At 39.3% G+C, this 20,368-nt stretch overlaps 1 protein-coding gene across 1 annotated transcript in view; it reads right to left on the bottom strand.

The window, feature by feature from the left end:
* AGGF1 (angiogenic factor with G-patch and FHA domains 1) overlaps positions 1-20,368 on the bottom strand; it is a 153,447-nt gene that overhangs the window by 57,061 nt on the left and 76,018 nt on the right. The window contains exons 11-13 of the mRNA XM_033929321.1: positions 9,774-9,885; positions 9,008-9,059; positions 8,792-8,893 (exon numbers count right to left, since the gene is read on the bottom strand). Coding sequence (XP_033785212.1) covers positions 8,792-8,893; positions 9,008-9,059; positions 9,774-9,885 — 266 coding nt within the window. The remainder of the gene's footprint in view (positions 1-8,791; positions 8,894-9,007; positions 9,060-9,773; positions 9,886-20,368) is intronic.

Genomic DNA, 20,368 nt, shown 5'->3' with positions numbered 1-20,368 from the left:
CGTTTCAAAATACCCTATTGTCTTATCTGTTAAATTTATATCAGATTCAACTAAATAAGGGTTGTATTACAGGCACTATGGCAGAATCTTTAACTATAGTTTTGCCAAAGCCAAATAAAGATCCCACTTTGGTTTCAAATTACAGGCCTATTTCTTTAATTAATGTAGAGACATTGGCTTTACACTTGGCTAAGGCTCTCCTGTTTATTATTGGTATGCACCAAACAGGGTTTGTTGCTCAGAGACATTCCTCTAATAACACTAGGTTGGCTTTTCATATGTTATATTTAACAAAAGCCATGGAAGATCCGGCTTTTTCTGTATCCTTAGATGCAGAGAAGGCCTTTGATCGAGTGGAATGGACCTTCATGTACCAAGCAATGGAATGGTTTAGTATAGGTTCAGGATTTATACAAATGATTCAAACGTTGTATAGCTCTCCCCTGCTGCTAGATTGTTTATTAATAATAATTTTTCAGAAGGAGAGCAGAAAGTGAGCAAGCAGCAGCAAAAAACATAAACCACCAAAGAGCAAAGAGCAAAATAGGGATGAGCGACACCCCCACAAAGAAAACGCCAAAAAGAAGGAACAAAGAGAAGAGAAAATACAAAAGGCGAACCCAGGTACCCCGCCAACCCTCTACATTTTTTAATAAGAAAGCTGTACATGAACATTGTTTTTTTTTTTTCTTTGTATGGCCAGTTGCCTTGTTGTACCCTTTATTATAATAAAAATATATTAAAAAAAAAAAAATTTTCAGAACGTTTCATTCTGCAGAGGGGGGTTAGGCAAGGATGTCCTTTATCTCCTTTACTTTTTGATATAGTATTAGAACCCTTGTTATTAGCTATTCAACAAGCGAAGGAGATACAGGGTATTCCCTATTCAGAATGGGAATACAAGGCCTCTGCTTATGCAAATGATATACTGTTTCTTTTGAGAAATCTTGAAATAACCATTCCATGCCTACTTGAATAGAAAAATTCAGAAAATTTTCAGGATACAAGATTAATTGGAGTAAATCAGAAATTCTTCCTCTTAATGTACATTGTACAAAAGGTTTGTTTGACTCATTTTTCTTTCTTTGGAAAGAGGATGGAATAAATTATTTAGGCATTTGGATAAAACAACACACTAGAAGAAACAATGAAGGTAAACAAAAAATCTTTATTACAGAATGTACCAGAAATGTGTGAGCAATAGAATCCTTTACATTTATCTTGGTGGGGGAGAGTACAAACTGTTAAAATGATGATCTTGCCTGTGGTTTGTTACCAAATGGATATGATACCAGTATTTTTCCAGGGGTCTTTTTACAAAAAGTTAAATAGTATTCTAACAAAATTTATTTGGCTAGGTAAAATTGCTAGAATTGCTTTAGTGTCTTTACAAAAGCCAATTATAGAGGGGGGGGGGGTGTTAAATTTTCCCAATTTTTATAGGTATCATCAAGCCTATATTATGCGCCAAGATATGTATTGGGTCCTCCCAGAGCCCATTGAAAATATCCCGGATTGGATATGGTTGGAATGGCGACTTATGTTTCCTCTGCAACTTTGCCATGTTCTTAGTATCAAGATGCCTAAGATATATAAGGAAAACAAAATATTAGTTGATACATGAAAAACCTTAAGATATTTAAATAATCTAACACCTATTCCAATACATAAATCAACAAATCAAACTATTTGGCAAAACTCCAAGATTCAAATTGGCAGAAGCATTGGATGATGGCAGGTATACTACATTAGAAGATGTTTTATCTAATGGTAAGCTGCTTGAGATTTCACAGTTGCAAAATAAATTTGGTCTTAGTAAATCACAAAGTTTCAGATGGTTGCAACTGAAGCAGGCCAATCAGGCGGGATTCCCTGAATGGAAAAATCTCACTAATCAATATAGCTTGGAATTCTTATGCTTTTAGGTGGATTTCCTGGGGCACCAGGCCGCACAGTGGTATAAATTCAGGGCTGTGGAGTTGGTAGATAAATGTTCCGACTCCGACTCCTCAGTTTTTTGTACTTCAGACTCCGACTCCGACTCCAGGTACCCGAAATTTCCTCCGACTCCCGACTCCGACTCCACAGCACTGGTTAATTTTGAGATCATTAAAATGGAATGTCAAGTTGAGAGAAATGAGCATTTTCGACACCACCTTCTTTTGGCTTTTAATCAAGGTTCTAAGGCCGCAGAAGCTGCTCGCAACATTTGTGCTGTGTATATAGTGGGTGCTATAGCTGAAAGAATCGCTCGTGATTGGTATGCCAAGTTCAAAAATGGAGTCGGTAGATAAATGTTCCAACTCCGACTCCTCAGTTTTTTGTACTTCTGACTCCGACTCCAGGTACCCGAAATTTCCTCCGACTCCGACTCCACAGCCCTGTATAAATTAATATCTGGATTTATGAATAAAAAACCAAAAACTGGTCTTCGGGACATTTGGAGAATTGAGATCAAGCATCAAATTACTGCGTCTCAATGGTCACGAATTTGGTCTTGGAGGAAGAGATGTACAGTGTCTGCATCTATGAGACAAACTTGGTTTTTTCTGTTACCTAGAGCTTTTTGGACCCCTGTTCGTTTACAAAAATTAGATAGTTCTAAGTAGAATAGATTTTGGCACTGTCATCTTGAGACTGGGACTTTAGATCATCTTTTATTTTATTGTCCATATATATTGACGTTTTGGAAATCGATATGGGGCCAAATAAATAGGTTGTTAGAAAATCCGGTGGCTTTGACATATGATACTATTTTATTTGGCATGTCAATGAGAGCGAAAATTCAGATTGCTTCAAAAAACAATAAGCTTTTGCTTATTTTGACTGGAGTTGCCATTCAACAGATTACGTTCAATTGGAAAAATTGGAGCAGATTAAATTACAGTTTTTGGTGGAGTTCTGTATGTCATCTTTATAAAATGGAAAGAACATTAGCTACACAGAGGGGATATTTTGGTAAATTTGGAGATGTTTGGGGACCATTAACAGAATTTTGATTCAATCTGTCTGTTATAGGAACTTTAATAATCAGCATCATATGAGGAGTGTTCTCTAATGAGGTGTTCTCTAGAATGTACTGGGTATTACATTGAATTAGTTCCCCCATGGTTGTTATGTGTAGCTGGATGACCATCTCCACTAGGAATAGTAATTTAGGTTCTGGTGGTTCCTAACATTTCTTGTTCCCCCTTTCTCAACCTCAAGCTAGGAGAATACAAATGGGAAACTTGCTGCTCATAGTTATGACTTCCCTGTTCATTCCCGGTTTTAGGCTGGGGTGTAAGATGTGCCAACTTAGAAAAGGATATTTTTTCCTGCCTAGCTCTGGGAACAGACTTCTTTGTGTTAACATCCACAGGCACAGGGGCTTCCCTGGGACACTATCCAGGGACTCTGAAGGGGCCTTTTCCTGGCCAAATAAGCCATCTGCGATTCCCCAGCCCTAGAAGTACCAGGAGAGGCTAAGCTCAAGGCTCCTGCCCCTCCCTCATGTGCTCTGTGGTACACGGACACTCCTCAGCTGACTACCCAGGGCAAATATGGCATGAAATAGAGGTATCACAGCCTGAGAAGTCCATCCCAATTGCTTTTAAGTAAAATTGAATGGTTTTGAGGTAAATGGAAGTTTTATAACAAAAATCAGGAAATCTAAGATGGCTACTGCAGCAGCATGGTTATGCCAGAAATGGTCTGAGAAAACCAAACCAAAAGGTCAAAAAATTCTGGGAAGGGGTTTTTTTTGGAAGTGGGGACCCTATATCCAGTCCCAGAAATGATTCAAACATGCACTTTCAGACCCCCCTCCCCAAAAGATTTTCCCATATGCTTCAATAGCCTGTACTCACAGTCTATCTGTGCTGGTACTAGCCTGCTTCAGCTTTCTCAGAAGCTGGTATCCAAAGAAGACAATGCCTCAGTCAGCCAATTCAGGTCCATGTGCTGCAATATCTGGGCTGCCAGTTGGACCGAAGTCAGACTAAGACCTCAACCCCCACAAATCTACTCAACAACAGGGGAGGAAAATGCAGCCGGCAACCACTAAAGCCTGGCCGGACTGCCATGAGGATCAAACAGCTCATGCTCTAGCAGCTGATAAATCAAGTTGCAAGCTAGCTTCCAGGGGAACAGACCTCAAGTTCCACAAGTCCTAGTACAAGCTGGCCAAAAAGATACCCGTTAGGTTGCCCTGCTAGCTGAAGACTTTTTTCTGAGTCTGCGTCCTCTCCCAGGCAGAGCTACCCCAGGCACTGGGAACCTCTAAAGCACCTCAAAACTTCCATATTCAGATAAAAACCCGAAAAATAAAAAAGAATGATCAGAGCAGATCATACCACCACCTTCTCAACTTGCTGGCAGAAGAAAAAATAAATGAAGAGACACTACAGGCACTGGTGAAGGAGGCAGAGTTGAAGAATGTAAATTTCATCCTTCTGAAACACAACTCGTGAGCAGGGGGATATTACCTACTGTCAGGACTCATATACCCTTTGCACTAGAAACAACAATTAGTTACATGCCATCCCTGTATGCAAACAGGGGCAATAAACCAAAGACAATCAGTCAAGTGATCCAAATATCTTCTTAAAGTAATACATTTTCAAGGCTAACTTCAATCTGAAGTTCCAGGGGTAATTACATTACATTAGTGATTTCTATTCCGCCAATAACTTGCGGTTCAAGGTGGATTACATAAAAGTTTTCAGAGATTACATAAAAAGTTTACATAAAAATTTACAGGAATAGCATAAGAGATATCATAAGAGTTTCATAAGAATTACCAAAGAGTTGTCATTATCTTAAGGTGATAAATGTTGGGTAATAAGAATTACCAAAGAGTTGTAGAGATCTTAAGGTAGTAAGTGATGGGTAAATAGAGGCATTTTAGCATTAGTTGGGTAATTAGAAGTGGTCGTGTTTAGGTAGGAACTGGTCGTGTTAGATAGGTTTTATGTATTTTTTGAAGAGTAGGGTTTTAGTATCTTTCTTGAAGGTTTTGTAGTCTGTGGTCGATGACAATAGAATGGTGATTTGTCTGTCCAGTTTAGCTGCTCTGGTGGCTGTCATATAGTTTTTTTTGTTTGACATTTCTGGATGGTGGGTGTGTAAAAAGTGAGTGGGTTCTCCTGTGCCTGGATGAGGATTGAGTTAGTCGGTTATTCCAGTAGGTTGGGCTTTCTCCGTTAATGGCTTTGAATAATAGGCAGTAGAATTTGAAGTGTACTCTTGCCTGTATTGGGAGCCAGTGAGAGTCATAGTATGCTTCTGTGATGTGGTCATATTTTTTCAACGAGTAGATGAGTCTTAGGGCTGTATTTTGTATAGTTTATAATTGTTTTATCATGGTCGCTGTACATGGGAGGTAAAGTATGTTGCAGTAGTCTATTAGTCCAAGGATAAGGGATTGTACCAAGAGTAGGCATTGTTTCTAATAGGTGAATGGGGTGACAAAAAAAGCATGTAGTCTAGAACAATGGGAATATATTTGAAAATGTGTTGGGACAACTAAAAAATGCTGTGTAGAGTGTAGGCTGCATGCTGAAATATGGGTTGGGCCCATGTGCCTCAGGCCCCGCCCCCAGGAGGGACCTAAGGCTCCCAGGCCTATTCTGATTGCCCAGGCGCCTTAGGCACCACCAGTAGGCAGAGCTTTGGGACGGATGGGCCAATCCGGCCTCATTCCGTCGTTGGCTGCCTGAAGAGACAGGCGGGTTTGGCTCCCGTCTGTCCGGCCAACTACACAAAGGTACGGGGAAGGGGGGTGGGGGTGTCGTGGGGGTCGGCCAGGGAGGGTCGCGGGTTTGCTGGGGGGAGCGGTCGGAGGTTCTTGGGGGGGGGGCGGTCATTGGGGGGGGGGGGGTTTACGTTGAGGGCAGGATGGCCTGGGATCCCTCCTGCCCGTAATGTAGTGCGGGGTGGGGGTAGGGGGTCGCCGTGGCCAGGAGGGTTTGGGCTCCCTCCTGGCCCGAACAACTAGCGGAGGGGTGGGGGTCGCCAGAGCCAGGAGGGCTCGGGCTCCCTCCTGGCCCGATATTGTCGGGGAGTTGGGGGGGCAAGAGGGCTTGAGCTCCTTCTTGCCCCGAACGTGTCGGGGGTGCCGCGGTTGGCTGGGGCAAGAGGGCTTGAGCTCCCTCTTGCCCCGATCGTGTCAGGGAGTCGGCGGGGCAAGAGGGCTTGATGTCAGAGAAAGGGCGGGACCGCCAAGAGGAAGCAGCAGGACACCGGTAGGAGCTTCTACATGATGGGGGGGGGGGGTCGGGAGGCTGTGGGGGTGCGAGCGGTCCTTCAGGATGGGGGTGCGGGTGCGTGCGAGCGGTCCTGCGGGGGGGGGGGGGTGAATCGGATGTCGGGGGAGGGGGGCATCAGGCTTTCAGGGTGGGGACAGGACTTCAAGGGGGAGAGGAGAGTCGGGGCGGGCGAAAGGAGAGTCGGGGTGGCCAGAGGAGAGTCAGGGCGGGCGAAAGGAAAGTCGGGCGGCGACGGGAGAGTCGAGGCGCATGCGCGGTATACGGGTGTGCGCGGTATATAAAAATTTCTGTACATAAATTTGTGTTTTCCGCGCGCTATACCCGTGTGCGCGTTTTACACGGGTGCGCGTTATCTACGTGAAAATACGGTATATATGTAGGGTAGGATTGGGAAATATGATATTTGTTAATTGATTTATTATTAATGGATGGGGTGGGTGGGGAGAGATTCTTTTATACTCTAATGACTATAAGTAAGAATGCCAAGTGATTTGTAAAATATTTTTTTTTTTGATTGATTATTGTACACTTGTTATAAGATATGAAAATGAATAAAGATTAAAAAAAAAAAAAAAAAAAGTGGCCTGAAAAAAAATGGTGGCAGTTCAGAATGGAAAATTTGATACATCAAGAACAATTTTTTTAAAGAAATATATAATGGATGGGAAGCCATTATTTAGATTTCAGAAGCGATGTAATGCTGTCATATTTTTTTGCTCCACAAATGAATCTGACTGCTGTATTTTGAATTAACTGAAGGCAATTTAATTTAAAGAGGAGAATACCTAAAAGAGACAGTTTCAATATCAAGACATGAAATGACAATGTGTGTATTAGCAAGCAAAGGAATATGTCAAAAAGTGATCGAGCGACCCTAATCTGTTGCTTTTTCGTAATTCTTTATTTTTTTAGATTAGGAACACACAAAATTAAACATACAGATATGCAACGTACAAACCAGGGATCTCAAAGTTCCTCCATGAGGGCCGCAATCCAGTCAGGTTTTCAGGATTTCCCCAATGAATATGCATTGAAAGCAGTGCATGCACATAGATTTCATGTATATTCATTGGAAAAATCCTGAAAACCCGACTGGATTGCGGCCCTCAAGGAAGGACTTTGAGACCCCTGGTACAAACCAACCACAATAACAATCCAAGGAAAAGTCCCATCATAGTACACATAACCAAAAATGCCAAATATACACTGCCCAACTCCCCGATCTATATAAACCTCCATCCCCCCTATTCCTCCCAGAACAATGGGAGAACCAGAGCCCAATACCAGATATAGAAAAAGAGGCCTGCAATTAATATGGCAAACAAGAAGAGCTACCCTCCTCCCATCTACTCCCACCCCCCTATTAGAATGTCTTGTACCCCATATTCCCTCTTTCCACCTCCAAATATCTTCCCCAGATATCCAGGAACTGGGGCCATCGTTGCGTCAGCAGAGCCGAGAGCCTGTTTCAAGGTAAAGAAGGATTTTTGCACAATTTTGGAGAAGGTGAGCTAATTAACTAGCACTACTTCAAGGATCTTAATCTTGTCTTAAGGGAATAGGCTGACTGCACAAAGAGAGATTTTGGGAGAATGGATGGGCCAATCAGTGGGAAAAACAATGTGACAATTTTAGAGATGCTTAATTTCAACTTATTTGGGCATAGCCAGTTAGCAATTTCACCTAATTTAGTAGATATTTCATCAATAATTTGCAAGCAGCAAGATTCCAGGGGAAAAGCAATTGTATATCATCATCGTTTTTATATAGCTTTGTTTTATGAATTGTCTTTTTTAATTGTCTTTTATATGTAGTTAAACTATATCTTTTTGTTAGGGCCACACATTTAGCACATTTTTAACATGATTAAAACGCTGAAACACTAACTCATATTAATAATTTTATCTCCCCTTTCACAAAAGCGTAGCACAGTTTTTTAGTGCCAACCACGGCGATATCAGTTCCTATGCTCGTAGGAATTCTATGAGCGTCAGAGATGTTACCGCCTTGGCTGGCGCTAAAAAACGTGCTATGCTTTTGTAAAAAGGGGGGGGAGTTAATGTGTTAATCACATTCCTCTTCCCCCTGGCTGCCTTCTGAACTTGCCTGAAAATCCTCACCCCATCCTGCTGAAACCCCCACCCCCATGAGTCCAGCACACTTACCTTAATCTGTCTCCTCAGCCGCCTCCTCTCACCTTCAACTTTCAAAATCCTGTTCTTTGCTGGCAGCAACAGCACTAACTTGCTGCCTGGGCTAACCTAGAGCCTTTCCTCAGTCAGGTCTGATACAACTTCCTGTTTATGGAAGGACCTGGCTGAGGAATATGTATGATTTGTTCTTTAAATACCAATAAAAATTATTGGCACAATTAATGCAGTTAAGTCTTAGCCTCATAGGACATAAGTAAATACATGAACAGTAACACTGTAAAGGCTTTATCTTTTACTCCCCATTCAAAGTTGTGCTAAGTCAACCTTTTGTCTTTAACGGTATAAAGAATGTACAATATGCAGTCTCTCTCTTCCAGAAACAATGTTTACCTGTAGAATTGGATTTCCATTAATAATTGTGCCAGTCTGACTGCCTTGATCCACAATAACATAGCTTTCTGATTCATGGTCGAAGAAAACTTCTGCATGAAACTAAGAGGAGAACAGATAGTAAGTTTAAGATTGCATCATTTAAGACTGTACATCTTTTATTTTTTTTCTTCTCTCATACTGAAAGGAAACATTAATAACGACCCAAAAGCTTACCTTACTTACTGTAGCTTCAGGGATTAAGATTGTATGTTCTAAATCCTGCTCTCTGAAAAGATGGGAAGAATTTAATAGGCTTTCCTTATAATTAATATTAATCATATATTTATTTATTGTAAGCCAATGGATATATCAGTGTAAGTAATCCTCATGGTTATGGTGTCTCTAAACTAAAGAGCTCAGAATCAACATTGAGGAAAAATGGAGAAGGAAACAGGCATTTTTGTAGCACTATAAGCAAATACTATAAGTACTGTTGCACTGACAGTCCAATTACATTATGAAAAGTGTTAGAGGAGCACAGTTTCCACCAGTTATTCTTTACTTTAAATGTATATCAGTAATTAGAGTAGCAAGAGAATATTAACATATAAATTCATTTTCCTCTTGAAACTTCCAGATGCTTGAAGATGTCCAGAAATTTTGTACTTCTGATTATGGTTGGGACTTGAAATAGATATATATCAAGTACATAGCCATAGATTTATTTACTTAGCAGCATTTTATGAGGGGGTAACAATTTTATACAGGATTTTTTTTAATCATAAAAGGATTTTTATAAGATTATCCTAGGGATTATGTACATAAAACTAAGCATGGTGATAACGCATATACTTTTATATGACCCGCATGTACATACGTTTAGGGAGGAGTTTGGGTAGAATTCTTATTTATACATATTTATAAAATGCATGCGAGTGCATATCTCTGTACTTTACTTGCATAACCCTTCATGAATATTTTCTCAAATGTTTATGCTTACCTTCCAATTGTAGCATGCTTTGCTGCAGTGATGATATACAAAGATCCAGTCTGGAGTACTGGTGATCTAATCACAATTACTCGAATACAAGGAGGCCAAATCCTTTCAGTGTCTGTAACATTAAAAAAGAAAAAAAGAAAATGCATGTTACCTGTTAACTTTTAGTATTTTCACACAAGCAGACTTAACAGGATATTTTTCTAAATACTGAACTTTTTATTTACAAAAATGGAATAAGATTTGTAAAATGCCTAGTCAATTGAATCCAAGTATTTCCCGTTCCTGACGAAGATGACGAAACGGAGCTCTGTCGAGTGGCAGTACTTTTTTCAAATAATACCGAGCTAAGTACTCCTCAGTGCAGCATAGATTTGAGTGGTAGTACTTTTTTTTTATATAATATTGAGCGAAGTACTCCTCTGTGCAGTACAATCTTAACATAAATGTTTCATGAATGAAGTGGCATTATGAAATGTTTGCAGAAAGATGAACTATGATGAATTGCTTTGAGTATCACATAAATTGATAGGAAGCTACATGAATTTGTTAAGAAGAAATGTTAACTTTTTATAGGATCCTTACTTTTTCTTTATTTATATTTTCCCTAGAATATTTTTAGCCCGATGTAATGTGTGTTTTTTGAATATCTTTATGAACTTTTTGCAATCTTTTTTTAGGCACTTTATAGTTATTTTATGTGACATTATATAACTTTCAGGGCACTTTGAGGGGTCTTTTTATATCATTGTACTAGTTTATATTTACAGCACTTGCACTTTAGATTGGAATTGTTATGAAGAATAGATAGGGTAGATTCTAGGGAGTCTATAGGATGTAATTTACTTTTTTTCCCCGGAGCGATTGTTTGACATTGACCTTATTAGCATTTGATTTGCACGGTTTGCACATTCAGGACTAAATGATGTATGAGGTAGCGCTTATTTAGACTTATGTCTGGTGCTGGTCACCTATGAGTTGCTACCTGAGCTCACAAATCCCACTTTTACATTCCCAGAGCTCATACTGATGTCCGTTTATTCATAGTATTTAGAATGGGTTTTTATTACCGCAAGGCCTAACACTCTCCCCGAGGATTAAAACAGTTAGCCAATCATAGATTATATTATATACTGGGCTTATTGGCAACTGCAATGTCTGCAGGGTTACACTTTTTTGTGCTGATATCAATATATACTTGAACATAAACCGATCTGAATAAAACCGAGATGATCTTTTCAACACCAAAAAGGAGGAAAAAAGGTTGATAAACTGAGATTAGAAATTTTGTTAGTGCAAAACCAATGCAAAATTTATCAACCTGCAAGATGTTTTGAGATCTGAGGGAGTGATGTTGCTCATTAGTTTAAAAGAAAATGGGATTCACTATGTAAAATCTAGAATATCTATTTTCTCAATTGCCGTTAAGAATCTCTGGAATTCTTTTTTTAAATCTTTATTCATTTTTACATCTTACAACAAGTGTATCAATAAATGACATTTGAAACTAAATATATCACTTGAGTTTCTATTATAAGGAACCTTAAATCATAAAATTTAACCCCTCCCTCCCATCCCTCTCATATCCTATGCATTCACATATATCATATAAATTTTCTTTCTTTTTTTAAAAAAATTCTGTATTCATTTTATTTATTTATTTATTATTCGATTTTTTAGCCCGTCCTCCCAAAAGAGCATACAAGTGTATCATAAAATAACATTTAAACTTATACAATATCACTTGATTCTCTATCAATTTAACTTAAATCATAATATTTAAACCCTCCCTCCCAACCCTACTAATTCATATGTAGTACATATATCATATAATATATAATGTCCTATTAAGCTAATCATTTAATATCAAATTTTCTTTTTTATTAATCTAACCTGTAATATAGCACATTACTTACCGTAACAGGTGTTATCCAGGGACAGCAGAAAGATATTCTCTACATGTGGGTGACGTCACCGACAGAGCCCCCTAGCGGACGTTTTCGCAAGCAGACTTGCTCGAAGACCTTCAGGCTTGCGATTGGCCTGTGCATGCGCGCGTGCCCCTTCCACCCTGCCTAGGGCATGTGTCTCCTCAGCATGTTCTCAGTTCAGATAGCAAGCAAAGAAGCCTACCATGGGGAGGTGGGTGGGTTGCGAGAATATCTGCCTGCTGTCCCTGGATAACACCTGTTACGTTAAGTAACTGTGCTTTATCCCAGGACAAGCAGGCAGCATATTAGCATATTCTCTACATGTGGGTGACCTCCAAGCTAACTAGAATGGGATGGAGGGAGCAGCGCTGCTGGCCTCAGAGTGGGTGAGTGGGAACGTATCAAAGCGAGTTTCCATTATTTCCTATGGGGAAACTCGCTTTGATAAACGAGCATTTTGGATTACAAGCATGCTCCTGGAACGGATTATGCTCGTAATCCAAGGTACTACTGTACTTGTGATATGTTGTATGGCGACCCCAGTCATAATCAATAAGAAGCCTGTTATTTTTAGATGAAATTTGACTTTTTGATCTCATTGACATACCAAATAAAACTGTATCAGGATTTTCCAATAAACAATTTATTTGGCCCCAAATTGATTTCCAAAAGGCCAAGATAAATGGACAATAGAATAATAAGTGATCTAGAGTCCCTGGTTCAAGATTACAATGCCAGCATCAATTAGACGTAGAGTTATTCAACTTTTGTAATCTAACTGGGGTCCAAAAACTCTATGTAGGAGAAAAAACCAAGTTTGTCTCAAAGATGCGGATACTGTAGATCTCATCCTCCAAGACCAAATTCGTGGCCATTGAGACGCAGAAATTTGATGCTTAATCTCAATGCTCCAAATATCCCTAAATCCAGTTTTAGGCTTCTTTTTTACTAATCTGGTTATCAGTTTATACCACTGTGCGGCCTGGTGTCCCAGAAAGTCTACCTGAAAGCATAAGAATTCCAAACTATATTGATTGTGAAGATTTTTCCATTCAGGGAACCCCGCCTGAATTGCCTGCTTCAGTTGCAACCATCTGAAGCTTTGTGATTTATTAAGACCATATTTATGTTGCAACTTTGAAAAATCAAGCAGTTTACCATTAGAAATAACATCGTCCAAAATACGTATCCCTGCAATCATCCAATGCTTCCAGATGACCTTAAATCCGCCAATTTGAATCTTGGCATTCAACCAAGTCTGATTTGTTGATTTATATATTGGAACAGGTGTTAAATTACCGACATATCGTAAGGTTTTCCATGTATCCATAAATATTCTATTTTCTTTATACAGTCTAGGCATTTTGGTACTGAGAACATGACATAAGCAGCCCTATGGGGTAAAGACCTAGATCAATTGCTTTCACCCACTACTTATGAGGAATTTAGGAAGCGCCTAAAAACATACCTGTTCCTGAAATACCTAGACAACTGACCCGCTCTTCTCTCTCTCCTCAATAAAGGTCCTCCTGACCTCTTACCCATTCCCTCTCTCCCCTCTTAAGTCTGCGATATATATAAACTGTTACTATTATCATATTGTAATTTTCGCTGTATTTTTTTTAAATGCCTGACCTTTTCCTAACAGGTCCTCTCGGAAATTTCTTAGCAAACTGTATATCTTATATTCTCGCTCAGCAGACTGTATATCCATATTTTTGCATTCTTAAAGTTTCTGCACTCTGTATTTTCCTCTGACTACCTGTAACTCGCTGAATGTCCAGCTATCTTGATTGTAAACCGCCTAGAAGTCGCAAGATTGTGGTGGTATAAAAGAATAAAGTTATTATTATTATTATTATAAACGCAAAGGAAACATGAGTCGCCATAAAAAAAACTTAAGAAAACTGCGAATAGTTCAAAACACGGCCGTCTGCTTAATATTCGGACTAAAGAAAAGTGATCATGTTAGTCCCTTCTACAAACGGCTGCACTGATTACCAATCGAAGAAAGAATTCTATTCAAGTTCTCCTGCTTTTGCTATAAATTAATATGGGGAATGGCCCCCAATCACCTTCTACCTCACTTCGAATTCTATTCCCCCATTAGATCTACCAGAAACCACAACCTGTTTGCATATCCGAAAATCGCTGGCTGCAGATATTAAACCTTCCTGGACAGAACTTTCAAGTTTCAAGCTGGTAGACAGCAATCATGGCTAGGCTATCTCATCGATACCGCTAGGTTGACCTACAGCATCTTCTGGAAAGAACTAAAGACCACTTTGTTTAAGAAATTCTTGTCCTAGCCAGACACTCTCCCGCGAACATAACTTCCACACCTTATCCTGAATTTCTTCCTCACACTAGGTATCCACATTCCCTGTCTGCTAAAATTCCCTCTTCATAATTGTATCCTGATATTCGCTGGTGTCCGACTATTTTCAATTGTAAGATGTAAAATAGTTAATTTCTTATAATTCAATCTATGTATAATTTTCCTTTCAACCACCTTGTATTCATCTACTGTAATTCGCTGATTGTACAGCTCTTCTTCTTTGTGAACCGCCTAGAAGTTGCAAGATTGTGGCGGTATAGAAAAATAAAGTTATTATTATTCCAACCACAACCAATCTGGGGTATTATCAATGACCTCTGGGAGGACCCAATACATACCGTGGTGCAAAATATAGGCTTTATGACACCTATAAAAATTGGGAAAATTTGCACCACCCTCTGTAATTGTTTTTTGTAAAGATACTAAAGCGATTCTAGAAGTTTTACCTAGCCAAACAAATTTTGTAAGAATACTGTTTAACTTTTTATAAAAGGACCCCTTAAAGAAAACTGATATCATACCCATTTGATAGCAAACCACAGGCAATATCATCATTTTAATAGTCTGAACTCCCTCATCAAGAAAGATGTAAAGGATTCCATTGCCCGCACATTTCTGTTACCTTCTTTAATAAAAAATTTTCATTTTCTTTCATTGTGTCTTCCAGTGTATTTTTTCTCCAAATTCCTAAATATATTAGTCCATCTTCCTTCCATACAAAAGAAAATGAATCAAACAATCCCTTTGTACAGTGCACATTAAGTGGAAGAACTTCTGATTTGCTCCAATTTATCTTATAACCTGAAAATTTTCTGAATTTCTCTATCAACTCAAGTAAGCATGGAATAGTTGTTTTTGGATTTCTCAAACGAAGCAGTATATCATCTGCATTTGCAGAGACCTTGTATTCTCGATCTGAATAAGGAATACCCTGTATCTCCTTCGCTTGCTGAATAGCTAATAACAAGGGTTCTAATACAATATCAAAAAGCAGAGGAGATGGGGACAGCCTTGTCTAAACCCCCTCTGTAGATTAAAACGTTCTGAGAAATTATTATTTATATACAGTCTAGCAGCAGGGGAGCTATACAATGTTTGAATCATTTGTATAAATCCTAAACCTATACCAAACCATTCCATAGCTTGATACATGAAGGTCCATTCCACCCGATCACAGGCTTTCTCTGCGTCTAAAGACACAGAAAAAAACGGATCTTTCATGGCTTTTGTTAAGTTTAACATGTGAAAAGCCAATCTGGTGTTATTAGATGAATGTCTCTTAGCAACGAATCCAGTTTGGTGCATATCAATAATAAAAGGGAAAGCCTTTGCTAAACGCAAAGCTAATGTTTTAGCTTTAAGTTTTCCATCTAATTGATTAGCGAGATAGACCTATAATTTGAAACCAAAGTAGAATCTTTATTTGGCTTTGGCAAAAGTATCGTTAAAGATTCTGCCATATTACCTGCGATGCAACCCTTAGTTAGTTGAGTCTGATATAAATTTAATAAATGAGGTAAAAGGGTATTTTGAAATAGTTTATGAAGTTCTAATGATTTCATACATTTACTAGGTTTTTTTATCCATCCAGGGATCCATAACAGCATTAAAGTCTCCAGCCACTACTAGATTAGAAGCAGCTAGTGGGAGTATCAATTGTTGTAACATTTTGAAAAATTCATTTTGGTTCGAATTAGGGCCATACACATTAAACAATGTCAGGTGATTATTTCCCATGCTCATTTCTACATGTAACCACCTACCCAAAGGATCAAAATTAATCATTTGAAAATTAGAGGTGCATTATTTTACTTATTAGGATGGCAACCCCCGCTTTTTTTTAACTGCAGGGGCAAAAAAACATTGTTTCACCCAATCCTCTTCCAATTTCTTTGATTCTACAGCTGATACATATGTCTCCTGTATAAAATATATGTCAGCATTTTGTTTTTTTCAAAAAAGTAAGCATTTTTTTCCTTTTTACTTGATGGTTGAGGCCATTAACATTTAAGGAAAAGATTTTAATTTCCATAATATATATATATATATATATTATCTTCAAAATATCTAAGCCAATAAAAATATGTAAAATTAATTAGATATTTATGAATACATACCATTTTCCAAAAATTAACCCTCTGAACATAAAAAAACAACTCTCTCTATCCCATTCTTTCTATACTTCCCCCTCCCTCCCATCCCCCCTATGATTATTAATAGTGAGAACTTGCAAACACACATATTAAAACAGGTATAAAAAAAACCCCAACAGACTACAATTATACAACCATTTTTATATTAAATCATCTAACCCTATATTAATTTTGTCCTAATATCTACTTCTTAATTGATATTGTCTTGACTAATTATACATTAGTGAATAATAAAAAAGTAAACATAGATTGGCATAACAAAACATTCAAAAATTGAATATCCCACTAATTTCTTTTATTATATCAATTGTATCAAATTTTTGTAATCATCATAAATATTTCATGACCCTATATATAATTAATTTCAACTTATATATAAATCAATTATAAGGTTATTCTTCTTAACTGCATTCCCTAAATATTATTTATTACAATACTATACTATATTATACTATTTTGTATTATATATTATAATATATTATACTCATATATATTTGACATATAAAATTAATAGATATAATTAATATTCTCTTTATGTGATTATAATAGTTATCAATAACCCCTATTGCAATCGTTGAACCTCTTTAATTAATTAATAAAATTAGGCCACAGGAATTAAACAGTAAAAGTAAAAATGAAAAGGAACCTAGATATTGAAATTGAGAATCAAATTATTATTAGTTATTATTAGGCAAAATGCACACAGCCTAAAAGTTCCTCTCATAATGTTCCAAATGGTCTCGAAGCATTGTACTGAGAAGACATTCTAACTAGGAACTTACATGCTCCATAGCATGTCTCCCTGTCTCACTCTCCTCTTCCTGTGTCATGCAGTATCTCTCTCTCTCTCTCTTCTCCTCTACATCATGCAGCATCTCTCCCTTTATCTCTCTCTCCTCTCCACCCTAACAAGCACTGTCCATCTCTCCCCCCCCTGCCTCCACCACCAATAAGATTACCATTTTCCAACTGCTTCCATCACCAAGCATTGCCAGTTTATACCCCTACTTCCACCACAAACAAGCATTGTCCATATATTGTAACCCCACTGTGGTCCGAGAGGGACACCACAGCGCTCCAACAGGTTACTTAGATGAATTACACTAGCGTGTGACCTGGGATGGAGTCACCCTGCAGGACTGGACTGGACTCAATCAGGAATTCAAAAATCAAAGTCACACAAACAAGGTGTATGGAAACATAGTTCAGCTTTACTGCTCCAAACATAAAGGTAAGCGGTTCATCAAATGTTAGTAGGCAAAACACCAGCAAAGCAAAATACAAAAGGCAGGAAAAATAAAGCAGTACAAAAATAAAGTCACAATGGCAGCTAAGGATTCAGCTCTCCTCAGAGCCAGCACAAGCCTACTCCCAAGCAGGTGTGCAATCTACCAAAATACAGTTCAGTGCACTGGTTACAGCAATTCACAGTGCTTAAATCTAAATAAAGCCTCTTCCAGACCTTCTCTGCCAGGAAACAGAAGTGCACCAGAGCCTTATACTCCAGAAGGGCAGAACTGAATGCCGCAGTGCTGGCCCTGAAGCAGCGGACAAGCAGTGAGTCCGCGAAATGCTGGCCGCGTCGGCTTGTGCAATACTTGAGCACTGCTTGAAAAATGTATCCAGAGACAAGCGCTGTTTAAGATAAGTAGCTTGTCATGTTTTTCAAATCCTTGAGTAGTGCATATATGCATATTTATATAATGTGGACAAAATTGCACTGATATTCAGGCGTTTTTTACAAAAAAAGAGTTAAAATTATATATTATAAAAAAAAAATTTTCTACAAGAAATATTTAAGGATTAAGTTATTAAAGTATACACGTTTTAGGTCTAAGCGGTCAATGATTGGAGCAGGGAGCTAAGTTGCTACGCTGATCACCCGAGTTTGTGATAAAAGTATTAGGCTCCAGTTCTGAGGCCGTGGTAAAAAAGCGTGATGCACTTTTTGGTTACAGTGGTATGTTAGCTTGTTTCTAGATTTAGTTCACTGCCAGGAAAGGAAAGTGTCTTAGGTTTTGCAAATTAAAGCCTCAGGAATGGCTTTCAAAAACTCCCACCCAGGGTGACAACAAAACCTCTCCCCAAAATGACACTCCTAGCTTTACTGAAAAACAAAATAGTCCAAAACAGGCAAACAGTCACTTGCAAACCAAAACTCACTGTTTGCAGCTGGAAATCAGGTCCACCTGCATGGCCTTGGGAAAGTTGGTATCACACTCAGGAAAACTCTCTTGGCATTACATGGGCAGTTCAGCATCCAACAAAGATAGCTCCTCAGCTTGTCCAGACTCCTCCACTTCCATCGGTGTAGGCTTAGTGCACCTGCTTGATCCAGGGAGTTCCTCAGGGAGACAAGCCTAAACCTTCTCCCTAGCCGGCCTGCTTGTCTGTTCTCCACTACTGGCTTAAATACTCTAGGGATACGCCCTACCCTGGCTGAGTCAGCAGAGTTCAATGAGGCTCTTGGGCTCCCCTGGTGGTGACTTGGATACAGCTCACCCACCTCACTATCAGAAAGCTCAAGCTCCCTCTGGTGGTCAACAGGAAAATGATCAGAATTAGAAATGGAATGCAACTTGCCAAATCCTTTCCTGATTTTCTTTTGGCCTGGCCCTGAGTTCTAACTGGGACCTTGGCGGGGATAACACCTGGATGGTCACAATATATCTCTTCCTTTCCTCTTCTGCTATTGCATTCACTCAACCCTGGCTCTTCCTCTGGACCGCTGCTTCCCTGGGTCTGTAGTAGAGATCTTCATGGGAATGGGGATTGTGGGACTCCAGCAGGGATCCCCCCCAGGTCTACGGAACTCCCACAGGGATTCCCTCCAGGTCTACAGGACTGCCAGAGGGATTCCCCCCTCACCCCCGACTCACGGGACTCCACGGGGATGGAACAGGGGTTCCCGAGGCCTGGAAAAATAATTAGCAGGAGATAGACAAAAGTAGAAATTGGGACCAAGATGATGGAAAAACAAAATGTACCACCAGCTACAGCAAGGGAGATGTTCATTTTGAGGGAGACTAAGCTCAAAGTGGGAAGCCCAGCCCCCTCTCATTGTTATGCCACCAATTGTGTTTAGTATAAAATGAAGTACTTGCTGAATTTGTTTTGGGGTTTCCAGTTCAGATTTGGCACATTTTTATTATGTAACCATTGTCCTGAAAAGTGTCTCTCTCAATTCTGCTTTAAATGATATTGATGCTGTATTGTTTGATTCTTTACTCATTGATGCATTAAAAACCATTTGTGGATCTTGGAAGCACCTCTCAAGTTACCTATGCCAGATGGTGGAACCAGATTTTTTTGATCTACAGATATGAGATTTATATTGCCAAAAAATCCAACTCATTTCTTTTAACAAGAAATGGTCGACCCTACAGTCATATGACCTAATGTCTATTCTAATTCTTTCCGGTGATGTATGCATCTCTTATTTCTGTTCACTGTTATTTGTTAATATTGTATTTTATTGTTGGTTTAAATAAACTAAGACTTTTTAAAAAATCAAAACTGTCAGAAGTAATTGCTTTCTATGGGGACAGGTAACTTTTATGGGGGGAGAGAGGATATTCCTCGCGGGAACGGAGGGGATTCCTTGTGGGGTCGGGTGGGGACAGAGGAGATTCTTGGCAGAGACAGGCGGGGAGGGAATTGATTCTGGCGGGGACAGGTGGGATACTGGTAGGGATGAGTGGGATTTCTGTCCCCGCGCAACTCTCTAGGCTGTAGGCCTGTGAGTTATTCTTTTATGTGAGCCACTGCAGACTCCCCCACCTTAACCCACCCCACGATGTCTGTCGCTACTATCCTCCACACCCTGGCATTGATTCTTACCATTCTAGCACTCAAAGAAGCTGACACTGATACTCTGTTCCAGGCCGGTGTGAGGCCTTGAGCATCTGCAAATGCTGAAGGCATGCCAGCTCCCAAACTCACTCACCAGGATTCTGAGAGGGCAGGAGCAGTCAGGTCTTGAGCATACACAGATGCTCAAGGCCCCTTACCGGTCTAGAACAGAATATCAGTGTCAGTTTCATTGATTGCCAGAATGATAAGGATATATGCTGAGAATAAAGAATAGTAGCGTCGGTCATCAGAGGGTGGGGTGGGGTAGTGACAGTCATGGGAGGGGTTGAGTGGTGTGCAGGAGGGCAGCAACAGTTTTTGAGG

Source organism: Geotrypetes seraphini, chromosome 1, assembly GCF_902459505.1.
Source record: "Geotrypetes seraphini chromosome 1, aGeoSer1.1, whole genome shotgun sequence".
NCBI classification, from domain to species: Eukaryota; Metazoa; Chordata; class Amphibia; order Gymnophiona; family Dermophiidae; genus Geotrypetes; species Geotrypetes seraphini.
This window is presented reverse-complemented; position numbering and strand designations above follow the sequence as displayed.